This window comes from Charadrius vociferus, unplaced genomic scaffold (assembly GCF_000708025.1).
Source record: "Charadrius vociferus isolate BGI_N301 unplaced genomic scaffold, ASM70802v2 scaffold88, whole genome shotgun sequence".
Classification (NCBI taxonomy): domain Eukaryota; kingdom Metazoa; phylum Chordata; class Aves; order Charadriiformes; family Charadriidae; genus Charadrius; species Charadrius vociferus.
The window spans coordinates 2725508-2752824 of record NW_009649619.1 but is presented as its reverse complement, the minus strand read 5'-3'; the positions used below and the strand labels follow the sequence as shown (position 1 = coordinate 2752824).

At 39.4% G+C, this 27317-nt stretch overlaps 1 protein-coding gene across 1 annotated transcript in view; it reads left to right on the top strand.

The window, feature by feature from the left end:
• Positions 1 to 27317, top strand: part of SORCS2 (sortilin-related VPS10 domain containing receptor 2) — a 375581-nt gene that overhangs the window by 128780 nt on the left and 219484 nt on the right. Inside the window, exon 3 of the mRNA XM_009890550.1 lies at positions 7445 to 7544. Within this exon, the coding sequence (XP_009888852.1) occupies positions 7445 to 7544 (100 nt within the window). The remainder of the gene's footprint in view (positions 1 to 7444; positions 7545 to 27317) is intronic.

Here is a 27317-nt window from a genome sequence, read left to right as displayed (position 1 = left end):
CATTCTTGTTTTTCACTCCTTAATTTAGGTCACTACAACTGTTTGTGGGGTTGAGTTGTAAACAGGATTACTGAAATGATCCTGGTTAAAAGCAAGTCTTCAAAAACATTAATTTTAATGTGGATATTTTCAGTCGTTTTATTTTTAACAAGAGCAAACGGCTGAACAATGGTGGGGAATTTTTAAGGTACCCCCAGGCCCAGCTGTGTTCGGTGCCTGCCCCAGCCCTGCCTGGGTTGCAAAGCTAAGCAGGAAAAAATAACACAAAGCTTTTACTTTTTACAAAAGTAAGACATAACCCTGTGTTCCTGGCAGTGTCTTGTCTGCTTTGTCACTGTGACACTCCTTGTTTCATGGTTGAAGGGATTCATCACAAATATCTGTGTACTGCAAGTGTGGCTACAGGCTGTACCTTCCAAGCCATGCCATCAACGAGTGCTGCGTGTTGGTGATGGAATTAATGCACCAAGGCAGTAGTTTCAGAATAGGTGTTCTACCTAACCTAACAGTTTCTGGGAGAAAAGGTGATGGCTGCAGCTAATCGAAGCTAATGCGATGTTTTGCGGGCCTGTAAAATATGAAATCTAATTATTGGGGCTGTGCAGCGAAGTAATGAAGAGCTTGAAAATGTAACTGATAAGCAGTGCGATTATAGGCTAATGAGCAGGATGTTTGTGGTATACTGAAGGACTAATGAAGGGCTGCAAAAGATAACTGTGGTAGTGTACAGTGAGACTATGCAGAGTAGGAATATTTAAATAAAGCACTGAAAGATATGCAGTATATACTAAAGACAGTGCAGCTGACTACTGGAGTTTAAGTGTGTATGTGTGCATATTGTACAGATTAAGTAATTAACCAAAACCAGTACACTGTAAGTGCATGACAGAAGATACCAGCAAGGGAAAACATGATACCATACATAAGTACGTATTATATAGCTTGACTGTCTGTGCCAAGTAACACCCCTATCTGTACACACAGCTGTTTATCACCTTCCATGTTCCCTAATAAGAAAATAAGAATGGTTGCTGTACTGTGCTAAGCTTTGTGTTCAGACACCTCTGAGACGGGATAATTCCTGGAAAACGAGGGCTTCGAAACACTTTCTGCAGAGGTAGTTGCAACATCAGGATAGAAAGTTGTAGCCTGGCATGCCAGTATGGGGCACAGTCAGCCCAGGTGCTGTGCAGCATCGGGGGAGCCCGTTGTCAAACCCTCAGAGGAGAAGGCAACACGCAGCATCATTTAGCATTTGTCTTCTGTGATTTTTCAGTACGTTGCACAATAAGGCCATGTCCTGTTCCTCACTGTGAAGATATTAACCATAGTTCCTGAGGAAGGATTTGACTCCCTAAAGTCACCTAGCAGGGTAATTCTTGCTTTTATTGTCAGCTACAGAGGACTGGTTTTCCTGCTCAGTGCAGCCAGTTGAATTGGGTATATTTAATGCAATGAATAAAAGTCCAGTTCTAGTATTTGTGACTTTTTGATCCTCCTTGACTTCTCACTTGATTTGAATGTGGCTGTTCAGTGTTTTGGTTTCATTTGGATTTTTTTCTGTAGTTTTTTTTTAAGTCAGTATTTTACAATCAAATATATTTAGAGGTCACTAAAAAGCCGCTAAGAATGGCTGCCTGTCCTTTATTGTCCTCCCATGTAGTGATCAAGACTGTAGGACTCTTCATGTGCACATAATACCTATGGGAAGGAATCTCTGTAACTGTATAAATGCAGAGTTGCACTGTGTTCTGTACTCATCAGAGCATTACAGAACAGGTCACTTCAGCTAAAAATGTTGTTGTAATAATCCACAGTTCTTAAAAATATCTATATTATCAGCATATGCGATTACATATATTGTAATATATGATAACATATATTGTTATCAATAATGGACTGGTAAGTGAAAACAGGATACATTTGTCTTTGTAGTGCTTTTGGAAAAAAAGGTAAACTCTGTGTTGCCTAAACATGGAGTTGCTAAACTGTTTATCTTTTAGCTCTTGCCTATGCCATTGATTCTTTAGTGTAAAACTGGATTAAGGAAGAAAAATTTCTCTGTGTCTGGTTTTGAGAGGAAAAATAGGTAACTTCAAAAAGGCTCAATTTTTCTGGAAAGCAGAGAGAGAGGTATTTTCAGAAAGTACTCCAGCAGAGCTCGTAGCTGATGAGTAATCTGTTTAATTGGATTGCTAGGAGTCATACTCTTCTACAGCCTTTGAAGAAACTTCCATCTGCACGAATTACTCAATACATGAGTCAGGTATTGGAACCCGACGTTACAATGTGTTTCTACTCTGAAGAAAGGCTTTTGGGGTTTTGGAGGTTTTTTGTTCCTGTTTAAAAAGATTTTATGAGGTCAACAAAAGTCTCTGCAATTTCCACATTGTACATGTAAGAGCCTTGTGCTGTTTAAGTAAAGAAGATACATTAGTGTACCACTTCTTTAATGATATTCCTCTGGTTACTTCCCTTTCAGTAGGTTTGTTGGAACTTCAGATGTATCTGTCTTAGATACTCCATCAGCTAGTTCTTCATTACTCTACTGTCCTATAGATACCTATTTTCCTTGCAGACACTTGAGGTATAGGAGATAGTGTTGTCTCTATTTTTCAGGTGAGGGACCAGAACACAAAGGAAATCCTGGCGTTAGACATAAGTCTGTGATAGAACAAGAACCTGAATTAATTTCTCTTGCACTTTAAAGTTCATTGTGTAAATACTGGATTGTTCTTCTGACCAAGATGAGGGGAAGGTGAGAAGACATTTGCAATACAGTCTGGAGAAGTGGGAAGAAGTCCAGTGAGTGTTACCCACAGATACACTCTGCCTTGATTCTGTAATGTGCATCTCAGTTGAATTATTTTTGTTTCAACAATTTATCAATAATCTAAACCAGCAGCTCTTTCGTATGTTTTTTGGGTTGGTTTTTTTTCCCCTCTTCATTGTTGTCTCCTAGGATTTTCAGTTAATAGGGCTTGTACAGGCTGGCTTATTTGGCTAGAATAAAGCTTGAGTTAATCTTTAAGAAGAAAAGGTAGAGGAAATCCGTTGAACATGGGTGTTAAGTGTTCCAACCATTCTCTTTCCAGTGCATCTCTTCAGTTCATTAAAAATAAAAGACACCAGGGAAGGAAGAATTTGCAGTAGACATTTTCTTTGAGTATTAAATTTGACTTGGGCATGCAATTTTCATCTCTCTAAAAATTTTCGTTAACATCTTACTATCTACATTTTAATGTTTCTTATATATATATTTAATATATAGTTGTAAATATAATCCGGAAAAATAACTAACAGCAGTACTGAATCATAAGTGTGAATCATCAGTGGAGAGCTGTATAACGATAGTGAAGTTTAGACAGGCAAACATTTGGTTCTTGTCTCTTTTGGTATCTGTTAAATTTCTTCTTCTTTCTCAATATTTCTGTTGGCAGGTGTCCAGACTCAACATTTAGGTACAGTTCCAAATTATGTTAGGCATAAATTTATTTTAGCTCAAATATAAAAAGTTACATTTTTAAGGACGAGACCCAAATTTCCTCAGAGTTTATGGGCTTTGGAAGTTTTGTTCCATCAGGGTACCTTTCTGTACCAGTTGGAAGTTTTCCCAAGTGTCATTTGAGCTCACGGTATTAAAACAAGCTAAAAAGACATAATTCTGTCTGTGCTGTAATATCGTCATTTGATTTTGATGATTATGTCAATATGCCGTTGTTACAGCGACAAGTGATTTTTCCTTGAAGAAAAAAAAAAGAAAGGCACATATTTCAGCAGGTGTACACGCTTTCAAAGAAGCTGTTACCCAGCCACAGCCCAAGCAGGTTGTGCTATGTCTGTATCAGTACATGAGTAATCATGTTGTTCCAACATCCGATGGTCCTACTGCTTTTGAATGGCCCATCACCTGAGTACTGGAAGATGTGTTTCCTATGAGTCCTCCACTGAGTTTTGCTCTGCTAAAAAATGTCTGTACAATCTGTAGCCTGTAGTGCCCAGGTGGATCAGCAGCAGCAGGAAGCAGCCTGTGGATAGCTTGCTGTGTCCCCTGGAATGTCTCACAGAAAGCCAAAATGCTCACAAGCTCCATCCAGGTCACTTAGAACTGCAGGTCAGGCCCATTTTAAGAAATCAGACTTTACACTTCTTGCTCTGGTTTATGGTGTTCTGCTGTTGTGCTGCCACTTCAAATAGACCATGCTATAGAAGGATGTTTTACTCTTCTTATCAGATACTTGGGTATCCTCTTTCCATTATACCTTGAAATATCTTTTCATGATTTTTTTAGGGAGGAAAGGTAATATATTTATCCTGATAAACAGATGGTTTATTTGTGGTTTGTTGGTTTTTTTTTGTTTTTCCTCTCCTTAACATTTTCGACACAGCACAAACTTGGTTTTTAACACACACAAAAAATCTCTTTATGACTGGAAGAGCACAAAGCACTCCTTCTCTCCTGAATTTGCTATAAAACACATTTTGTGCTTCTTCTTAATATATTCTTGAAATAGGCATGCTGTGAGATCCCAGAATTCATCCTTCCCAGCCCTGTGTGTAGCGCACTAGTACAATTACAGGGAATTCTGTTCTAACTGTGTGCTACAAAATGTTAATGCTTTGTATATGCAGAGTCAGGAACTTGGAATTTATATCTCAAATAAAAAAAATGCAGTGACCTCTTTTCTCTGGATTATAGCAGAATTGGAAAACCAATTATTTTAGACAGTGCTTCCCTTGAATGATGTCCTTGAACTATGTCCTCTTGTATCTAAATGTCTCAAAGAGTAGCTGACACTCCTGGGCTCCCTCAAGGCTGGATTATAGTAAAAGAGATTTGGGAGTCTGGATAAATTTCTCCATAGATCCACAGATCTTCTGCCAATCCAGGTCTTCCTGCTTAGACATGGTGTACCTTTATGGCTCTGCATTAGCCTGTTGTCTCAGATTGGAATATTTTTTATTGTTTTTTGCCTTGAGATAGCTAATTTTTACCAGAAAATAAAAGATTTTTGACTATATATGTTTTCTGCCTTTGCCTGAAAATACCTTAGTTACCTTACTGTACTCTTTTTGTTACAACTTTTTTCTTGTAGTACTTTTTATAAGTCATGAGAATTAGAAGAGGAAGTTTTGGACTGGAACATTTTATCTTTGAAATGGCTTATCCTCTTTGAGCTTCCTGCCTGTACTCTTTTCATACCTTGATATAGTCGCCATCACTGTCCCTCCTGCAGTGTCACTCTCCAGTGGTCCCATTGTATTAATCCTGTAACTGCTTCCTCAAAGTAAATTGGGTCATCTTTAAGGTTCAGAGAATTATTTCAGGATATTATTACTGGGCAAGTCACTGACCTGATGGTCCGTCCTCAAAGAGAATACAGTAGGTTCTGTTTCCATCATACATACTTGTTCTGAATGATTTCATTACATCTGGCTGAAGTCAGTATTTTAGTCTTTGCTTTAATTTCTTTTCTGTCAAACACCTCCGGCAAATTAGGTTTAGCACTGTCCATCCTATTCCCCTTAGAATTGTAATTTGCTGGGTGCTGAATACCCAGTGCAGTGCAATTATATGTATTTGATTTCTACACAATTATTTGTCAAAACTGAATTGCTATGATTCCATTAACTTTTGTAATACATTGCTGTATATCTGCAGGTGAAGCAACATTATGGGGGGAAAAAAACCCAAATCAAATCCATTCAGATGTCAGTATAAAATAGGTAAACTCTTAACTTCAGGCCGTCAGTGTTGTCTGTATCATAGGCTTCTGCCCAGTCATTTTTTGACTGGTAGAGAGGCAAGAAAAGCAAGGTGAATACGAATGCTTCTTTACTTGGTGTCCCTTAGGACCTAATCCAGGTATGTAATTCTGTGCCCAATATGCTTGGTGATGCCAAAGATATAGAATGCTGCCTCATGACCACAGCTGAAAGTTGTTGTGTCACATGGAAAGCTGGATGTGTGAAAGCAAAGTAGCCGCCTCTGGCTTCGTACCGCATGCCCTCTGACTTAAGTGACATCCTTGACGGGACTGGGACACGGGCGGGCGCAGCGTGGGCACACAGTGCTCCAGGCACCAGCCCCTCGGGGACCTTTCTGCCTCAGGTGGGTTGGAGGAGACCTCAGGCTGTGAGCCACCTGTCAAGGTGTACACACTCAGCCAGGGATTTGGCTTATCACTTTTCTTTCTTCCTGTACTCAGTCATGTTCTTACGAATTTGGGCAGTGACTCCCCTGGGTGAAGAGTGTGAGACAACAGAGCCCACTGGGGAGCAATGAACGTGGAGCTAAAGGGCAGAAATCACTGCATAGGCAATCCTCAGTGTCACACTAGGGACAGAGGTCTCATCCTGGTTCTCTTGGACATGAGAGCTGTTGCGTGTTCCCAATTGTTCAAATAATGCAGAGGTACCGGGCAGGGCACCTTCATCCCTGTTTGTTAAAGGAGATTGTTATTCTAGTGAAAAAAAGGGAGTATAAGGAGGAAATTCTCCCACCCACCACCTGTCTTAGGGAAGGCTTCTTGGTGAAGAAGGGAGAGGTGCCTTAAATGTGTCTGAGTCCCCTTCCAAATGCAAAAGGAAAAACTGTAAATATGGAGAGACCATATGGTGCAAGTTGAACCTATATAGAACAATCGAGGCTTCATCCAAAGTGATTCAATTTTGGATGTGACTTGCTTTAAGTTTTGCTAACTAATGTTTTCCTATATTAACATTTTACTTGTGTGTTCTTTTCATAGTAGACATTGCTGATACAGGTGCAAAGCATGGATGCCATTTTTCACTATAGTTTTATCAGAAATAGAAACAATTTCTGCTGAGTGCCCACATTTGAAATATTCAGATTCATGCTTATGGTGTACTGATGACCAAGTCCTGACTTTGTTTTTGTTCATTCAAAATTTAGTGATTCTCTTAAAAAGAGCTGGACGAGTGGATAGATAGCTTTATCAAGTATGAATTCTGGTAGAGGTCCATCGCGAGCCTTCGAGATCTCAGGCCAAATCATTCTCTCATGCGACACCAGGCTCTGAAGTTAGGTCTTCTATTTCCGCATAGCCGAGGAGGTGCTGTTAGTACTTGCCAATAGCCTTTGCTCTGCTTAGCTTTTTTTTTCCCACCTTGTGGGTGGTGATGGAAAGGTGTACATGTTGTGCTTCTGTGACTGCACAGTGCAGTGTCAGGATGAAAACTAGCACTGCACAGAACTGCAAAATACAGACAGAACTAGCCATGTTCTTTCAAATCTAGAAAAATGTTCTCAATAGTGGTAGGTTTCTTTTAGTTTCTTTCTGCTAATGAGCACTGAAAAGAACAAAAGGATGGCAGAGAAGCATTGAAAAGGAATAGTTACTGCTACAAAGTGGGGTTATTTTGCGGAGTTTCGATGCTGAAGCCCTTAGAAGAGAGCACTTACACGTTTGATTTCTTTCAGGTCCTCAGATTTTGGGACGTTGTACACAAAGTTGAATCTACAGCCTGGGATTTCCACAGTTATTGACAATTTCTACATCTGTCCCACCAACAAAAAAAAGGTATGTGGCAAAAAAATGATGTTTTATGGTGCAGCTGAGACTGCAATTATGTGAAGTGTGTTTTACAGGTTTTCAAAATATAGGGAAGTGGATTTCACAAAGTTGCAGGTCACCTTAGCTGAATTTGTGACATATGGAAGTGGGATATTTATTCTTGCTGAATAATATAGAAAGGAAGAAATGGCTTGATGGAGTATGAAAACTTTTGATGCCATTGACTGCTGGAAATGGAGCTTCCATGGAACTTTCCACAGTAATGGAAAAGTAACTCCTGTAGGTTTCCACAGATCCACCTAAATTCTGGGACTAGTGTTCAACCTCTTCAACCTTTATGCACAATTTCAAAGTCCTTTGCACATTCCTTAATATAAAGCATAGGGATTGGGCAGGCTGTCACTGAGAATGATGTTTATCCTGTGTAAAAACTTAATTAAAAAATAAAAAACCCTCCCCTTGAAACTCTTTCTTAAAAAATGTTCCTGCATCATATACCGAGCCAAAAAGCTTTTCATGGAGCCTAGGAAGATTAAGTGGACTTTTTAAGTGAGAGCGAAATTGACCCATTGACAGTATTTACAATGGCTGTTATATTAGAAGCAACAGGAAGAGCGATTATGGGGAAAAAACCCAATAACAGCCCTTCTATGTCTGCAAAATGCCCGTGATTTAAACAGCAAGAATTTTGAAATACATTGTGAATAACACAAGCACAGTAGGTCTTTCATGAAATAAGAATTTTCTCTTGATAAGGGCCTTTTAACTCCAGTGTAATACAGAAGCATTGATTTCATGCAGAGGCCACTGATTGGAAGGACAATGTTAGTTGTGTTTATCTGTCTGTTCTGCTTAATCAAAAATCAGTGAAACTCAGTGAGGCTCCCTGGATGATTAAGTACATATTTTATTTCTCTTGCAATTGTCACTGGAGTTTTTGCACCCAAGCTATGCTATGCCTGAGCTTGGTAATATATTTTCAATCTGCTGCAAAGTCAGAAATTCTTTTTTTGTTTCTTGAAGTGGAACTACCAGCAAGCACAAACTTTTGACAGACTCTGTATCTAAAAGATAAGATCTACTGGTGATTTCAAGTCCAAAGGAATAATAATAATAAAAAAATCTTCAGTCATTTAAGCTTTGGGAATAAAAGCTAAAAGTAAGAGACAGATGAGAGCTCTGTGGAGGATTTTTCCCAGCTCACCCAGCTACAGTATAAAAGCCTGCATAAGCAAAGGGGGGTTAGTGACAATGTGGTTGTGCCAGTTGTCTGGCAAAGGAAACAGAGGTAAGATCACTCCTGAATTTCAAGCCTGAAGAACACACCAATGTTCACAAAAAATCTCATGTTAACCCTATCTTAGAAAAATCTATGTTCTGCTCAAGACAATTTGAAATTCTCAGAGATATAAAGCCTTCATTGTAAACTAGTATCATATTGGAATCCATTTGTTATAGAAATTCTCTTTGGTTAGCCATTAAATACCCTAGTTTTATGCTGAGATTTGCTTCTGCAAAGATGTTGTTTGATAGCATACAAACAACAAAACCAGCAGAGAAGAAGGGGTTTCCAGGGCCTGTAAACAATGCCAGACAGAGACATATTTCTACATACAAATATTCATGCATACACACATACATGGTACAAAAATGGTGAAATTATTGGAGTTAAATTCTGTAGCCAACAGCATCAAACTGGTCTTGGAGGTGTTGCAGTCACATGTGGCAGGTAAGGGGGAAGTCTCTGTCTCATAAGAACGTTGTCAGTCATAATGGCAACTTTTCTGGCGTTGGACATTTGATTAGGATACTAAGATGATCAGCTGATTTCACAAAAGTTACTCAGAAAGGTGGAAGAAAATGTCTCCCTGCCCATCCATTTCAGCCGAATTGTGGTAAGGTAGGACAGAACATTTAGAGCTCTGACTTCCTTTTCAGAGCTGAGCAAAAGTCTCCGGCTTTCATTCGTTCCTGGTGCTACTAGATTTCAGATCATTATGGTATAGGTTTTTGTCAACCAGTTCACGTCTTCTGAAATGTGCTGAAAATGGAAACTGTGCTGGAGTGCTGACTGTGCGTACTGGAACTCAGCATGTACTTTAAATTTAACGTGAAGTAGTCCCATGCTACCACTTAGCATTTAGAGACTGGGAATATGCACAAAAGCAGAGATAAAAGACATTGATGGGTAATTTTTGAATACTTTGCATATTAAGTGTTATTGTATGCTTTCATTCTGTTTACCCATTGTAGACCTCATCTGTGGAAGAACTGATACTGTAAATGTAATGCTTATCATTTCCACCTCAATGTCATCAGAGCATTAACCTCACCTGGTCTTAGGTCCGTGCAATTTAGGCGCCTAGTCAAACCCTCTCCCTCTGCAGTCAGTGGAGAAACGTGGGTACCTCCAGGCAGTTCATCCTATTAAAGTCATAGTTCTTTGTAATTGTGAGAGTAAGACTGAATGAGCTTGTGGATGTTCCTGCAAATGACGTTGTGACTATTGTGGGTCTGAACAAAGTCTCAACTCACTGCAGCTTCTTACAAAGACATACAAAGAGATAGAAGACGATTTTTGTTTTGGAATGCAATTAGATAAAATATTTGCTAGAAGACTCCAGTCTAGTCCTTGGACTGCCATTTCTTCAGTTTATCTCTGCTGGTATACCAACTGCTGCAATGACTTTCACTCAACATGCCTCCACTCTGTGAGCTGCAATTATACCATTCAGACCAATTGACTTATAAGTGAGCTTTATATGGTAAATGGGAAATTGTATTGGAAATTTCAGTCCCCATGAATTGCTCTAGTTTGCATTTTCTTAAGATGGATTGAAAAGAAAAAAAGTTTATGCATCTTATCTTACCTACCCTGTTTAAGAAGTTAAAATTCCACAGAATTACAATGCTGTTCATGAAGAAGTGCGTTAACAGATGTAGAGGGTACAGCAGCATCCTTTTCACGTAGTGCTCCATGGAAGAGAGATTGTATAAAAAAGAACAAAATTACAAGGTAAACTACAGGAATGTTGGGGAATTTGAACTAGCTGGTGGAAGTAATTTATAAACCCTACTAAATCCATGCAAAAAAGTGGCATATTCCTTTACTCTCTTACCCTTCTATGAATGAGTTGTGATGAGTACTGTTCATGGGTCTGAGAGATGAATCAGGAAGGGGTTGCATCAAGGTCATATCAACACAATCTTTTGACGATGGAGGTAAATTCACTCAGTCTGGCTCTTTTTCTGGCTGGACGCAGCAGAACTCTGATGCAGAAATTGTGTTGCTGTGGTTACCACAGGACTCAAGCTACGAAACCCAGTTTTGACAAGAAATGATGACAAACCTCTGAGAGGAGAGCTTTAGAGGGCTTTGTGTATCACTTTGAATGGGCCTTTCTGATGAAATCGTGGGACAGAGGCGTGAACTGTGGCTGTATTGTTTGTAATTTAGAGCTGAATCACAGCCAGCCAGCAGCACATTTGCACCTCCCTGCGAAAGACCATGTAGGCTCCCTGTAAACGCTATGAAACAATAGAGTAATAGATGAGGTAACATTGTAATTAAGAGGTCACGCTTCCTAAGGATGCATTAATATTTGCTTTGCATTCTGACTGGTTTTACTATAGTATAAACCTGCAACCACAGACACTAAAATTGTTTGAAATGGTTTTGGAAAGTTGTAGAGTAATGAAGGTGAGTTCTCCTATGTAAGCTCTCTGATATGAACTTCTCCATTTGAAGCACTTTTTCATTGATCTGTGACATAAAATAGCCTTACTCTATGCAGGCCTTGAAGTGCCGTGCATTGATAAGGGATGTTCCTGCACTTTAAACAACAGAAGTTACATAATTATCTCCTTTTCAGTAATTACTCTATGCCAATAGCGTCAAAGAGTACAGGGATCCCATAATGTACCATGTAGGGGAAATAATTAGATTTGTATCCTCTGTTTTCCAAAACAACATTATAATTGTGATTTGGAAGTGATGCAAATGATTCATGGAGTATGGGATTACGCTTTCCATAGTGTCAACTTGGACTCAGCTAAACAAAGTAAATTCTTCCTACGAAGACAAAAGTTAACAGAATTTAGCTTCACTAAGCTAAATTATTGACAAAATATTTAACATTTTTATAAAGCATATATGCTGTTGTGTGTGGAAATTATGTATTTGCTTTAATTCTGTTTGTATACAGTTGCTGGGGAGGAGTTGGGTGAACACACTGACCTTTTCCCACATTCAGCGCAAGGTTAATTTTCATTGGTGCTAATGCAACTGGTACATCCATCCTTCTGTTTATTTGCTTCTGGAAAAGAGGCAGCTGAGCAGTGTATATATAGGCTTTTCATATTAAGAGAAAATAAATGTCGATTGTGCATACACTGACTTATTAGTTAGATGGGTTGAGCACTTACATTTCCCAGCTGTCACAATAACCAATAGCTGCATGTTTTTCCAAACTAAAAGGCAAGGTAACAAATGTGTATTCTTGCTTGACAAACCATGCAGAACACTTAAGATAGTAATAAGGATACTATCCTGTATAAGATTTTAACTTCTGATACTTTAAAATAGTATAAATTACACATGATCTCAAAAGGATATTTGCCACAGCTATAAAAGCATTTCCCAAGATGCAACTGGCTTGAGCGATGTTTGTAAGCACTTACAGGTAAATGCAGTCCTACAGCATTTTGACATTTGTCTTTCAGAGCAAAACAATTGGTAGTGGAAGCTGTCAAAATGCTGTAGGACTATATTTACTTATAAGGAATAATTCTACTCAAGTATGAATTTCCTTAGAGACCATACCAGAACATCTGCGAACATAGAGAGCAGAATTATCTTACACTTTTATTAGTAGAAGTTGTCAACTGTAGACTATTCCTTGCAATAACCTGAGTAGTTACTTCAAGAAGGTTTCACTTTGAAACTGTAGAATATCAGTCTGTATGTTGTGATGCATCATCCCTTTACCATGATGCATTCTTTCTTTATAAGCAGTGTCACCATTTGGTTTTATTCTAGTGATGCACCACCAGATCTCTGATGTAACCTGACTGCATCATTTTACTTAAGACTTCTGTCCGGGTCTGTTCAGTTCATCATCAGATTTTCCAAATGCTTCCAGAAGTGCACTCAGTAATTTTTTTTTTTTTTTTTTCACTCATAATTTGCTAGTAAGTGGATTGTCCTATGTAGAAATCCCAGATTTTATTGACGCACACAGCTGATGAGCAGTTGCCTGGTTGACAGCCAGGAAGCTATTTCGTGCAAGTGGAACTCAATGGGTTAAAACAGTCAGAGCTTTCACTGAGCTGTTAGCTCTCGGTCACCATCCATGGCAGAGGTTCATGTAGCACCACCAAAACCAAACCATACAGGAAGAAGAACTGGTGGATGCTGTTTGATGGGGTGTGAGTATGTGTATGTGGAAAAAGTATGATAAAGCTCTGAGAAACAGAGAGTGGAACAGTTGAAAATTAAAAACATATATGGAGCAATCCCTAGGAATCTGGCTATTAGAAAAGTATTTGAGCTATTTACAGGCTAAATGGAGGCTAGGAGCGATAGCTTTCCCTGTCTGACTGGTTCCTGCTATGTTTGAGAAACCAGGGCTTTTGCATACTTTGTGTGTAAACCAGCCTGCATCTAGAAGGTGTGACTCTTACGTGACTTTTGTACTCTGACTCCTTGTAACACCTCCTCTCTTAAACAGTAGGCTATGAATGCATTTTCCTGTATAGTGTGACAGAGAAGGGTTTGCCTTGGTTTCCATAAAAATTTTGCAGACACTTTCTGTGCGTTTCTCCATGCTGGTCTTCTACATGTGGACCTAGGAGGGAATCCCCAGGTCTTGTTGATTAGATGCATTTTTGTCTTTGAATACTTTTTTGCATGCACGTCTACCAAAACATTGAACTGCTTCTACATGGTTTTGTTTCAGTTCTGCTCCCTTTGACCTATAAATATTTTATAGTCCAGCACCTGGAGTAGATTCTGGTCAAATGCTGCACCTCATTTAAAAAAAGAAAAAATAACAACCCACAAAAAACCCCAAACCAACGAACCTGACCAACAATATAAATGAACAGTAAACTGCCATGACTAGTGTGTAGGTTCGCCATAGTATGTAGGGTAATTATCAAGGTAGAGGGTGTGTGGGCTAAATGGGTGCCCACTTGAACATATATTCTGTGTTATTATTCTATCCTATAATTTATTTGATGCTTAATGTAGAGTTCTCTATTGAAGTTTTTGAGATTGACCTTCCGCTGTGATTTTGCAGCCTAATGTGCAACTTTTGCGTTCTTTTGTGCTCAGGCATACAATTATTCTAAGGAAAAATAGTCCTGTCTTTTCTGCATGCTTATTATAGATTCTTTTGTTCTGTTTTTATGAATTTCCTGTCTAAAACTCATTAATCATAAAAGCAGACCAACAACTACCAAAAAGCCGTAATGTTAAATTAAGTTTACTGTAGTGAAGCCAAAAATAAAAAGACTAGTTGGTGGGAGTACAGCATAAAAAAGATTTATGTGATAATGGAAAAGACCTGTGAGCAAGTGTTAAGAGACCATTGTGCATATGATTCTGCACTTGAGAGACATCCATTTCCCTCCCTGTAATTCTGGGAAGAGAAGCAATCCGAGCATCGTATTTTCAGCAAGGTTTTATTTCCTATTATGATGAGCAGGGGTCATTGCTTGGAGAAATAGGAATAGTCAATCAAGAGCATACGGCAGAAAGCAGGACTGAAGCTACCCTCAGTACCTGCGGTGATGTGTGCTGCTGAGTGGGTGGCTGGTCAGAGAGGAGCCGTAAACGGGAAGGCATAACGTTCCACACCAGAGGGGGTTTAAGACCTGGGATTTTGATTTGGTATGTCTGAAAAGAAGGGCATTTTTGCAAAATTTAGACAAGGCTGTCACTTCAAAGCTCTTTATTTTAAAATGTAGATTCTCATACGTAGGCCCAAATCTGAGCCGTATGCCAGAGAAAAATCTCAGGCGTGCCGGTAGATTTGTTGTGCAGGACACTAGGCAGGTCGTGTGTTTCACTTGTCCAGCTCATGGGCTCATTGACCCACTTTAATTCCTCCTCTGCTTGAGATGACAACTAGGGGGGAAACCAAAATAACTAATCAAGCAAAATTGTCTGCGGTAGGTCTCTATACCTGCATGAGACCTAGGCTTTTGTCCAGCAGGACAGACATGTTCTTGTGTCCTAGCTAAAGCTACAACTGTCTTCTAATCAATAGTTGTGAGGATCATGTCCATCTTTTTTGAAGGCTATACATTTCCATTACAATATCATCCTGAACAATTTTCTGATGTAATATGGAGCTTGCAGAATTAAATATAATGAGGAGGCAAATTAAAATATATGGGATAGCATCCAAAGGAGATGTCCATAGGAAGAGTGAACAGAGTTACCAGTTCAGGGTTGCGTGAAATCTGTGCCAGATAAAATCAGAAAGGAAGAGGCGGTTATGTCAGCCGTGCTCAATCTTTGCAAAAGGAAAGAGGAGAAAAGAGAGAGAAACTTAATTGTAAAGAGGAAATGGTAAAGGATTAGTAACAAGCATCTCATGGTACTTAATAAGTATTTAATTGGTTGCCCAGTACGCTAGGATGAAATGGGTACAGATAAGTCTGTAGAACAGAGTCAGGTTTCTGCTAAACGGGCATACACAAGATGAGGTTTTTCTGTGATTAATTTAGATTAGTTATATCTGTTGCAATTATCCTGTGTATTGAGATTACTTTCGTCTAATTATTTACTGAACATCACAAGATGCCTAGAGGCGTGTATCAAGGTTCCCATGTTACAGAAGGGAGGAAATTGGGAACTCTTTCATCTTAACTCAGAGTCTAACTGCAGCAACAACTAACCAAGAGGACAATGTTAAGGAGGTTATATCAAAACTTCTAAACGGTATTTGAAGAAAGATGACTAATACAGGACAACGTATAGTAGGCATATTCCCCAGACAGCCCAAAAATAATGGTGTAGTGTGTTTGAAACACATCCATCATGCTTGCTGATGGATCTTCTGCGTCTCGTGGAGACCTGTGCATTTCCTCCTCATTTCCCCAATGATGGAACGGCAGCATGAGTCCCAGCTTCCACGCTTCATGCTCTGCTAGCGTTTTCCTATCTACTGATGTGTCAAATTCTGCTGCTCTTCACTGCAGCTGTTTGACTTCCCTCCACTCATGCTGACCACACAAACTTCTCTGGCTCTCTCAGGAGCAGAGATGCAGCAGGATTTTTTTCCCCAGGGCTGGCATGGAAGCACAGTGGAAATGAGCAGGGTTTAAATTGCTGCCACAACCATTTTGTAGGGCTGGCAGCGTGCTTGCCCCACTGAGAATCCCTGTGGCTGCTCCTCCCCTACACTGCTGGGGGTGAAACTGCTGCTTAAACCAGTCAGCTGCTGCAATCTTGCTGTCATGGCACAAATGTTTGTACAAGACTCCTAAACTACTGTGAATCTTACATTTAAGTATGCCAGTGATTTTATTTATACCACCTTCTTGGTGGCATTTACTAGAAGGGATGAACATGACTGCTTACCTCTTCCTAATTCTGAAATGAGCCCTGATTCCCCGCGGTCCCAGCACTCTGCAGCAGCAAACTTCTACTGAAAAGGTAGGACCTGTGTGACAAATATGTTTTAACCATGTCCTTCTCACGCGGCCTGTACACATTTATTTGAATATAGTGTTCAATAATTCATGCAAGCATAAAACAGAATTTTTTTTTTTTTTTTTCATTTCACACTATGTGTTTCTGTCAGGCAGCAAAAGATTCTTACTTCTGGAAACTAAAGTCTCTTATGTTTAACTAAGCCACCTCTGAAGCCTCTTACAGGCTTGTGCTAGAGACACATTTTTTCCATCTGTGGGAGTAACTAATGCACCAGGTTGCTGTCATCCCTTCGCAGCAGAAGATTGCTGTTGGATGAATGGTGGATTCTTTATAATTCCTGATTCGGTTTTGAGAAGGAATTTTGTGCAAGCTTGTTTTGTGTCTAGCCAGTATTTCTCTCTCCCCATTTTTTTCATAATGATTTTTTGCAACCTTGCATCTCTTCTTTCTGTGCTTCCCTCTCTTAATCTTTTTCCAGCATTTTCTTGTTTTCCTGCTTTTCTTTCTTCCATTTCTCAGCATTACTCCTTTTTACACCTCGCAAGTCATTTCTGGAATGAATTAAACCTTTTTCTTTCACAGTTACCATTACTAAAAAAAAAAATTATTTAGAAGAATGTAGCTAATGGTCTATGTTTCTATTAAAAAATCATAATTTTCTTGGGATAATAACAAAACTGCTGACACATCCGTGACTATAATTCATAAAATGAATCTCTTCAACAGCAGCAGTAGGATGATTCGATCAGGGAGCTGTTAGCCAGGAGACCTGACTTCAGTTTCTATGACCTTGAGCAAGCCTGAGCCTCCCTGAAGCCTGACTTCCCATTGCCTCGCGCCTTGTAATATCATTTGCCTTGTGCAAAACCACTGTGACATGACATGATTTGACAGTCTACCTTGAGGTCAGATTACAGCGTTTTGCAAAAAGTACAGAATTAGTCTGGTTTGCTTTCCTTATTTAGAAACTTAAGATGCTAATACTGAAGTCTGCAGAGCACCTGTGATCCCTAAATAAATGCTGAATATTTTTATGATCCCATTTCAAGAGGAATGCATATTTATAAGGTATTTTTTGTGTCACGTCCCTGCAGTACTGGACAGCATTTAAAGATTTGCAGCATGCTGAAAATAATTGTTATAAATATGTCCCTATGTTTTTCAAGATTGTTTAGTGTTTATCAGGCATGGCTGGTTCAGGACATAGGTAGTAATTTGAATATGGTGGTATGAGGAAATTAAACTTCCTGCCCCGAATGGAACAGGATTAATTTCTGCTGCAATTGCTGGATCTACAATTTACAGGTTTACAATCCTATTGTCAGTCCTTTAAACAATATTACCAATCTGGGCATTGAAACAACATTCAAATTTGACTTTAAAATGCTTTCCTTTTCCAGAAGACACTAAGTCTATGCAAGGAGACCTTGTGGAAAGGTCTGGTGAGGAAGGTGCCTCAGGTAGCACTGAGGGATTGTGGAGTGTTTATCTTGCAAACCTTGGTGTCAAAAACAGACGACTGCTAGTTGCATAAAAAGCTGTGCTTTCAGTGTAACTATGACTACAGGAATCAGACCAGGATCACTGGGAATAAGCAAACATCTCCTGTCAATTTAAGATATTAAATGCACTGGTGTTGGTCTTTAAGGTTAATATATGTCCTGTTTGTTTCATTCAGCCATACCTGTGAACTGATCTTACTCCACATTGCATCACTTTGTAGGATTTTCTGTGTTTAAGTGCTTTTACAGTTTGTTTGTGATGCAGTGCAGGCAGGCACAAATTTGTGGGGGTTTGGCTAAAGTTCGAGTCTGTCCAGGAGAATAATAGTGTCTCGCACTTCGTTCTTTCTGTGGGCTCTAGCAAAGGCAATGGTTGTCTTACTTGCCGCAGCTGAAGGGTGAAGAAATGCTCTTCTGCTCTGCCAAGGGCTGTAACACAGGAGCAGGAGATCTGGGCCTCCATTTTTTACGTCCTTGCTATGTGGAGTTTGGGGATATAGGGTTTCTGTTGCGCTTTAGGATTGCGAAGCCCAAAGGCTCCCCTGAAACTCTCCCACACCGTATATTGTTGCAAGGTCCAGCCATAACGTTTCACTTGACTTAAGCGGACAAAGTCTATAAAACTGTCCTTTCTGGAATAAAGTGCCATTCAGGAGGTAATAATGTTCCATTCTAATATTGCTTGGTATATTGTAAGACCATATTAAAACCACTCGTGAGTTGTACTCTGCCGTAAGATCTTAAAATTTTATATGTGTGTAGATGATTTGGTATCTCCTGCTAATAGCTTTGGGAATTCTGAGGAGATTATAGGATTTCCCTTTTACAGATGTGGAAACAGAAAGATGTAACTGACTTGCCTGGGAAAGAAATGAGAGAAAATTAATAATATGCCACACGTCTAAGCCAGCCCCTCAGCTTGAAGCACAAAACTACCCTTTTGCCCCTCAACAAAATAATAGAGTAATTAAATCAAACACATTTTTACCAGTTCGAGGGAGAGTATGGGCTTGTGGAAAGTCTATCAAGACCATAAATATTATCATCAGTCAAATATATGAAAAGCTTGGTTTTGACCAAAAAAAAAAAAATCATAATGGTTAATGTTCCCAGAATGAAGGACTGAAATTTGGAAAGTCTTTTCAATTGAAAGATCATGATTAGCTTTGAGCAAGGACCAAGTAGATTTTTACACTTCTTTTTTGTGGTATCGTTTTGGAAGATTAAATAGATGATCACAGAATTTGATAAAATATTCAGCAATACCTATTCTAAGACTAAAGATGTGACTTATGAGCCAATTTCATAATAACTTTATAGAAAGCTAATTTGTGATGATAATGAAAGAAGTTTTAAAGCTTTTCTAGAGTGTTGGAGGCAATTTGAACTACATCTTTAAAAAGTTATAGTTGGAAACAAAGAAGGGAGCTGAATTTTCATCTAGGACCTTAGTTTTAGATGCTCTGTTGGAAAACATCAGCCCCGTGTTTCTGCACAATTCATAGAATTCACTTTTTATTAATGCTTATCTACTATAAACCAGTTACTGTGTAAAGCATGGCTGGGTTAGGATAAGGTGAGAAATTTTTATCAATACTCTGAAAATTTCAGAAAAAATTATATCCTGACTTACAGATGAAAATAAAAGACTTTGAAAAGAGTTGATGGAGCCAAGATAAGGAAAAACAGGTGAGATTAGGTGAAATATTTTGTTTACATTGTGACCCTCTTAAATGTAGTGTTTTAAAAGTATGTCAAGGTTTGCTTATAAAAATAATAAATACTCCTAATTAAAATTAATATTTGAATTGGGAAACTTGTCAAAATGTGCATTGGAAAACATTGCCCTTGCAATTTCAGCATTTTCTGACCAAAATTTATTTTTTTCTGAAAGTGCCCTGGCATTTTAATAGCCAGTAAAGGGCCAAAATCTTACACATTTTTTTCTCTGATAGCTGGTAAATTTTTCACTTATGTAATATTTATAACTCTGAGTTTATCTCAAAGCTATAATGTATTCTGCATTACTTCTATATTTTTCTCTCCATGGGATTCTTTGATTTGTTAATAAGGGGATTATCGTCTTCCCCTTTTTTTCAAAACTAATATGTTAAGAGGCAAATTTATTAGGCTGATGCTCACGGTCTGCAGGTGACACTGCTATGTTTTCCTTTTTTCCTGTACTCAGTGGTCCATGATTTAGGTAATTGCCAGTTATCTATCTTCTTTGAACATTCTGATAGCACACTGGGTTTTGTTTGTGGTGGTTTTTACCCTCTCTCTTCTCTGCTCTCTTTGACTGGAGAAACTACTGCAGCTTTTCAGTGGCTGAGGTTGGACTCTTTGCTGTTCCTTAATACTACTGTGCCACCTGCCACTGAGTTTAAGCCATGTTCACAAACATAAGCTAAATATCACCCAGGTGAAAAACAGAGAAAGGCTAAATCTCTCAATGTTCCTGCTGGCAAATAAGTTTATTTAAAAAGCACCAAGTGATGCAGCGGCAGAACCCAAGAGTCCCCCTTTCTGCCTTCTCTGCAGGTCAGTTTATAAGCTTCAGCTAACAAAATTATCCCCAGAGAACACTGCAGTTGTAAACTGGCAATGACATCTGCTGTGGTAGGGGCTACAGGCTTTTACCAGAAATCTCAAAAAAGTATATTTTCAAGGCTCTAGCCTTTTAGTAGATCTTAGAAAGGTGAAGAATGCACAATAAATTTTCAGTCCACTTTTTAATCCAGTAAACATATGTTGATGGCTGCACAGTAAGATGTTATTGTGCTTTTTCCCTGAAGGGTTTGAGTTTCCAGCTTACTTTGATTTCTTAAGGAACCACAAAAATCAGGAGGAAACCTCCAATTTAGGCTTGCCCAGCTCTGTTGTGGTATATTATATGGTAATCAGGGTACTCCAGCTTGATGACCTTTCATCTAGGACTGTTGTTTAACAGCATACAGTGCTGGGCTTTCATGTATTTTGAGTATTGATTTTCCAGGTAGGGAGAACTGCAATAATAACCTGGGGAGGTCTGGCATCACTGTGACCTGATTTGCTTTTATTCCTTATGGCTCTAGGCAGAGCAGTCAGTTCCCAGGAGCGGTAAGCTGCTGGAAATGGCATGCGTCCCCCGGCTTTGCTTGTGTGAAAGCCCTGAAAAAGTGTTTCCCTGGTGGAACTGGCTCTCCCTCCAGCTTTCCTTTCCAACTTATTTCCATTCCACTTCTCTTTTTCTCCTCCCACCCATCCAGCTGCATATGGGCCTGGAGGGCGCTTTTCTGGGCACCCGCACCAGCAGCAGCAGTGTTCAGGTCAGCCTGTATTGCTGGGCAGCCTGGCACAGGCAGTGGCTGCAGCATCGGAAGCTGAGGGAGTTGCACGTCAGATGCAAAATTGCACATCAGATGCAATTTTGGTCAAGAATCATCTCAAAACGGTGCTCTGCTTTCATAATGTGTTGTTTCTTTCCTTTGGACAAAGAAATGTGCTGGCATTATCTTGTTCAAATCTCTGTGTAAATTCACTTCTTCCCTGTCTAATGCTCTAGGGTATGAATCCTGTTCACACAGGGTACCATGGTGATGGGTGGCTTCCAAATACCAAAGACAAAAAGTGTGATAATGGTTGCTGTGGTGTTCTTAATCCCCTCATGATCCTCTTTATATGAGACTAGTTCTATGTGAGGAACTTACTATCCAGACTAAATGCTCTCCATGCCAAAGGAACGACAATAAGGGGAGCAGTGACGCTTCATGGGGTTGAGTTGGTGACTGGTGTTAGTACTCCAGTTTTCTAAAGCTATGTCACCAGATGTCTGTAATCCTGGATATGTTTACTCAATCTAAAAGACTCTCTGTAAACGGGGTTCTCTCATGTGAGTGAGGTTACTTACCAACTATTTCAGAATACAGTATATAGTCAATATTTGTTCATCACATATAATGGTGGGTATGCAATACTTATAACCTTCCCATAAGGATTACTGTTGGGAATAGCAGAGTCACAACCAATTGCCTTAGCTGCTACTTACAAAAGCCCAGCTCAGTTACCATACCTTGGTTGGCATAATCTAGCTGTGCATTAGAAGTATATTACCCGGTAAACACAATGCAGTTGATGCCTATTTGAAGAGACCTCACTCGTTTCAAAAAGTCTCAGGAGACAAAATAAGTTATTTGTGTGGCTGAATCACTGAACAAAAGAGAAGCCGTTTGTTATCTGAAGTAACAGGACAGCATATGTTTCACTGCAGTGTGGCTGGCAGCCTAGAGCCTTGAAAAATGTGTTCTTGTCTTCAGGGAAGCATAGACATCAACTTCGTGCATCTCAAGAGGTGTTAAACCAGCATCTGATGAGTCAAGTTGCAATCAAATGAGCCTTGCTAGGGAAGAGCAAGCAACATACTCAAAATTTTGGCAACTGCTGTTTTACCTTTGCCTTTTTTAATCAGAGAAAGTCCACTGTGATTTCTCACAAGTTTCCTTGAGCTTTACAATAAAGAAAGATGCCCTGAGCTATTCTCTTTTTCTCACCCGACCATCTTGAAACTTTAACCTTAGAAGTGAAAATAAAATAAAAAGTTAAAATGCAGTTTGTATTTTTGTTTCTGTTCTCTCACCTATTAAAAACTATTGAGTTTGTCACGTAAGATTTACTGAGTTAGTCACCAGAGGGGAGACCTGTGGAACCTGTCTTTATTCCAGAAAAAAAACCATTATTAATTTTTTTTTTATCATTTTGAAGAACACTTTGGTTGCCAAACAAATATCCTGAAAAGTCAGTTCTGCAGATGTACATAGTCCTAAATTTGTCTTGTTTGTGTTCAGATATGCCATGCCATCTGTCTTCATGGCTGTAACCAGCTTATTATATGTAACCCTTTGGGTAGTTTATAGTTTGTATTTTGTGGTAGAGGATATCAGTCATGCCCACAGTTTTAGCACCCTCACTCTGGTAAAGAAGAAAAGATGGTAATTATTAGAGACTTTTTATGCCCAGCAGCTTGCAAACGCTGTAGAAAATAGTCCTTGTACAAGATAAAGATGAAAGGTGTGTGAAATGTTTCTTGAACACCATATGTTTTCTAGAAGGTCAAGCAATTTCATCACCAGCACTAGGCAAGGATGAGGGACTTCATTTGCTGGTGATAAAAACAACCTGGTCAGAAAGGGGCTGCATCAAAAGAAGCATGGCCAGCAGGTCAAGGGAGGTAATTCTGTCCCTCTACTCCGCTCTCATGAGACCCCACCTGGCGTACTGTGTCCAGCTCTGGAGCCCTCAGCACAGGAAAGACATGGACCTGTTGGAGCAGGTCCGGAGGAGAGCCACAAAAATGACGAGAGGGATGGAACCCCTCTCCTGTGAGGACAGGCTGAGACAGTTGGGGTTGTTGAGCCTGGAGAAGAAAAGGCTCCAGGGAGACCTTATTGCAGCCTTTCAGTACTTAAATGGGGCTTATAAGAAAGATGGGCACAAACTTTTTAGCAGGGTCTATTGCGATAGGACAAGGGGTAATGGCTTTTAAACTACAAGAGGGAAGATTTAGACTAGATTTAAGGAAGACATTTTTTGCAATGAGGGTGGTGAGGCATTGGCACAGGTTGCCCAGAGAGGTGGTGAATGCCCCATCCCTGGAAACATTCAAGGTCAGGCTGGACAGGGCTCTGAGCAACCTGATCTAGTTGAAGATGTCCCTGCTCATTGCAGGGGGTTTGGACTAGATGACCTTTAAAGGTTCCTTCCAATCCAAACTATTTTATGATTCTATGATTCTAAAAGAGGTAACAGTCAAGTATGCAGAGGGGTTACATGCTTTGGTTGGATGTGTAATTCCATTATGCTGTGTGACTGAAAGGTGTGTGGTAAAGGAGTTTCACAGCAGAATCTAAACAGCTGATTCTTGTCTGGAACCGCAGGGAAGGAGAAAGCATGTTCTGCCCAGATTTGACTGGCAGAGATTGGAAGCAGAGGTTAGTTCCACAACACCTAACTGTGGATGGTTCCCTGGAAGAGCCTCAGCTGGGACTATGACACATTCATAGTGGCAAATCCATAATCATGTTGATATTAAAGGCTCAGACCGTTCTGGTCTTCTGGGGTCATTAACAGCTTCATAGCTTGAACATATCCACCTAGTGCTGTTGTGGACCAATCAGCTGTTATGGTGCCGTGCAGTACTCTTGAACATCCATTTCGAAGAAGCAATTGCAGCATTAGGTAAAAAAGCGGATAACTTACAGCCCTGATTCTGTTTCCATTTTGCTTGATTTCAATCAAAAATGCTGTGCTTATAGTTTCCTACGTAATCCTTTGCATTAATTTATCGGTACTAGTGCTTGCTGAACAGGGTGGAGGCAAATGGGAGGAGGTACCTTAGATGGATGGTTTCCTCACAAAAGTAATATTTATAATGGAAATTATGAAGAGTTTAAGGAAACCCTTTCATCTTTTGTCTTCTTGCCATGTTGGGAAATTATCACCCAAAGTGGAAAGTGTGACCTTTTCTTCATTCAGAAAAAATATGGAAAATTAAATCAATCAATATAGATTATTTCAATATATGTTGGCTGAAACTGCTTAGTTGTGCCATGGCTATTACATCATGGGGAAATTGGTACATTAGGAAGGTTAATAATTGCCTCAATGAGTGATACCCTATTTCATTAGCATACCTCATGCTGTTGGATGTTTATTGCAATTATCAAGGTAAATGAGTGGTTTGTGCATGTGACATTGCATTCTGTCAACCTCTTTATATCAGTACTTGGTCACGTTGTCAGGAGCAGTGGTTTGTCTGGTTCATGAGTGACAGCGATTAGTAGGTAAGACAGCATAGACAAATCTTTTTAATATTTTTACTTTTTTCTTTTTTAACTTTTCCATGGCTGTGAGCAACATGGAAGAGCATCACAGGCAGTGCGTTGCTCACAGCCCTGCTTTACGAGCTGACCTAAAGAGTTTAGTAAAATTAGGTGTATTTACTCTTCAGGATGTAAGTGAAGGGGTATTTATCAAAATATTGTACAAAACTTTTGCTATGTTTACTTCATTCACTTGTCATCACCCTTCTCAGAGTCTAAACCTTTTTTCTGCCACCATAACTTGAGTGTTGCAGTTTCTTAACTATTCTCTGCACTATGAGTATCTTTATTATCAGATTATGTCCTTACGACACAGGATGTAGCTAGAGATGTACGATATGCAATATAAATATGATAAGAAGTGTCACTAGAGCTCATCCTTGATTAAGAATTTATTTTACTCTCCTCTTAACAAGGATTGACTGGATCACAGGCCATTTCATTTAGGAGGCTGTATGTGAGAGCTTTGTTGATTTTTAATTTTCCTCCATTGATTTTCAGCATCCAGAGAGCACTTGTTCTCTAATGGCTCTCTGTGTTGGTGTTTGCTTGCAAATTGAAGTAAAAGATAAATGGCTTTCAGGGTAATACCTCTCCAAGGGCTTCTACTTGAGGGCTGGTGGCTATTAGCGGAGCTGCAGTGCGTTTAGAAAAGTTCTGTGCTCAAACAAAAGCATTCCTGAGCCTCTAAGTGTGGCAAAATTGTTTTAGGCCTGGTGTGACAACAACCTCTATCTGATTTATAGATCTTTACGAGGAATAGCCCAATTTGTCTACATTTTTCTATGGAAGTGAAATGCTCTGCACTTTTCTTAATAGGGATTCAAATGTTTTCCTTGCACATGTTTTTCCTCAGCAAACAATTGATTTTTCAGTAAAAGAAGGGCAGAAGAGCTGCTGGTATTCTGTTAGTTATGAACAAGTATTTGTACTAAAAGGCAGTAATTTTTCGCTTGTGCTAAGGTTGAAAGTTTTGGCCTGTCTATTGGAAAACCATTTTTTGAAATGGCTATAAATTTAATTTTCAGAATCTTTGCTTGCTTAGATATAGTGTAAACTATATCTCATCTATAGTGTAAACGTGCTTTGTATTTGGATATTTCCAGCTGGCTTGTACATTGTTGCTGTGATACATCATTGCATTGTGTAATAGCGTGCTGTCTTATAACTGCTGCTAATGAAAGGGTCCTGCTTAGCACTCCTTACCCATTGCCTTATCAGACCAGGCTTCACTATTTAGAGAAGACATATCCTTACTCTAGGCTTGAGTTAGAAAGCCATGGAAAAAGGGGTGTGAGGCTCTTGGAGCTCCAGGGAGATGATCCCGTGGATTGTGAGCCTCATCTCCCACAGATGCTGGGCAGCATCTCTTCCCATCAGCTTCTCTGGAAGTGATTGCTGTTCATTGCCTCGGAAAGTCCTATTTGTGTGTCGCATAGCCTAAACCAGCATGTGCACATAGACTGCGGTATGTGTTTTCATACATTCAAATTGTAAAATTGGGCTAATACAAATTTTTAAGAGAGTTCAGTTATTAAACGTATGCTGCTTATATAGCATCCGTGTATGTCTTTTCTTAATTAGGTTTTCGGCTTTTCAAGTATCCTGTAAAATCAATAAGAACCTGTGATACCATTTTGTTACTCTCTGCTTTTTTATGCCACTTACATTGAGCTTAATTCAAGCAGCTTCAGCAAACGTCTGGAGTAAGATATTCATTCACGTGTCTGGATCAGTACTGAAACAGCTTAACAAACTACTTCATTAGCATATAGGTCTGAGAAATTAAAGACTCAGTCTGAAATGAAGAGGAGCTACAAATCTTCAGCTCCTTTCTCTGTTCTGCTGCTGTGTCGTTTTGTGTCTCCAAGATGGATATGAAGGACAGTCTTCTTAACAGTCCCCTCATCCTGCAGCATCCAGCATCAGTCCGAATTTCATCAAAACTGAAGAATGGGGACCTGAATTTCAGGTTGGTTTCTGTGTTCTGCTTCAGCAGAAGTTTAAACTGTTCATGTTTGGCATTAAGCGCATGGATGATGCCATTGACTTCAGTTCAGTGCGTAAGGTTAAGCATTTGCACAATTGCATTTGGGAACTGGGGAATAAAATGGAATGCACAAAAATTAGTCTTTACCAGAGGAGCGGGACAGTAATCTCTCCATATGTTAATTTATAAATGAGAAGAGTAGCTTTTTTTCTGGGCAAATGAAGTCACTGTTTTATAGCAAAATGCAGTTTATCTGAAACTTTCCCTTAGCTCTTTGTTTAAATTCATAAATTGCTGATGGCTGTGTGTGCCACAGGGCACACAAAAATCTTTTGCTGGAGGCTTTGTTTCAAGCTTGTGGGGCTTTTCCTTCTCAGTAGCCAGGCTTATTAAATCAGATATGCTTTTGTTTTGTTTCTTCAGTGCATCTTTCAGGGTGACCTCTGCTGAGATACGAGGACTAAAAGCACTGTGTATTTTCCTGAAGCAACATCTTCAGCAGTGGTGGGGCAGTTCATCGCTCTGAAAGCTACTGCAGGCTCCAGAAAAGAACCTAAACCAGACCAAAGCTCTTGCTTTTCTCTGTCCCTCCTGTATTGCTTGTGAATCAGGGCAATGTTTAATCTTAAAATATAGTAGTATAGGTAATGACCATAGTAATGACTGAGAAAAAGTGTTCTCTTATTTGGTCTTGAGGAATTTAAGGAGTGTTGTAACGTCATTACATTCCTGGTCAGCTCTTCATTGGGGCCTCTTCTGGAAGAG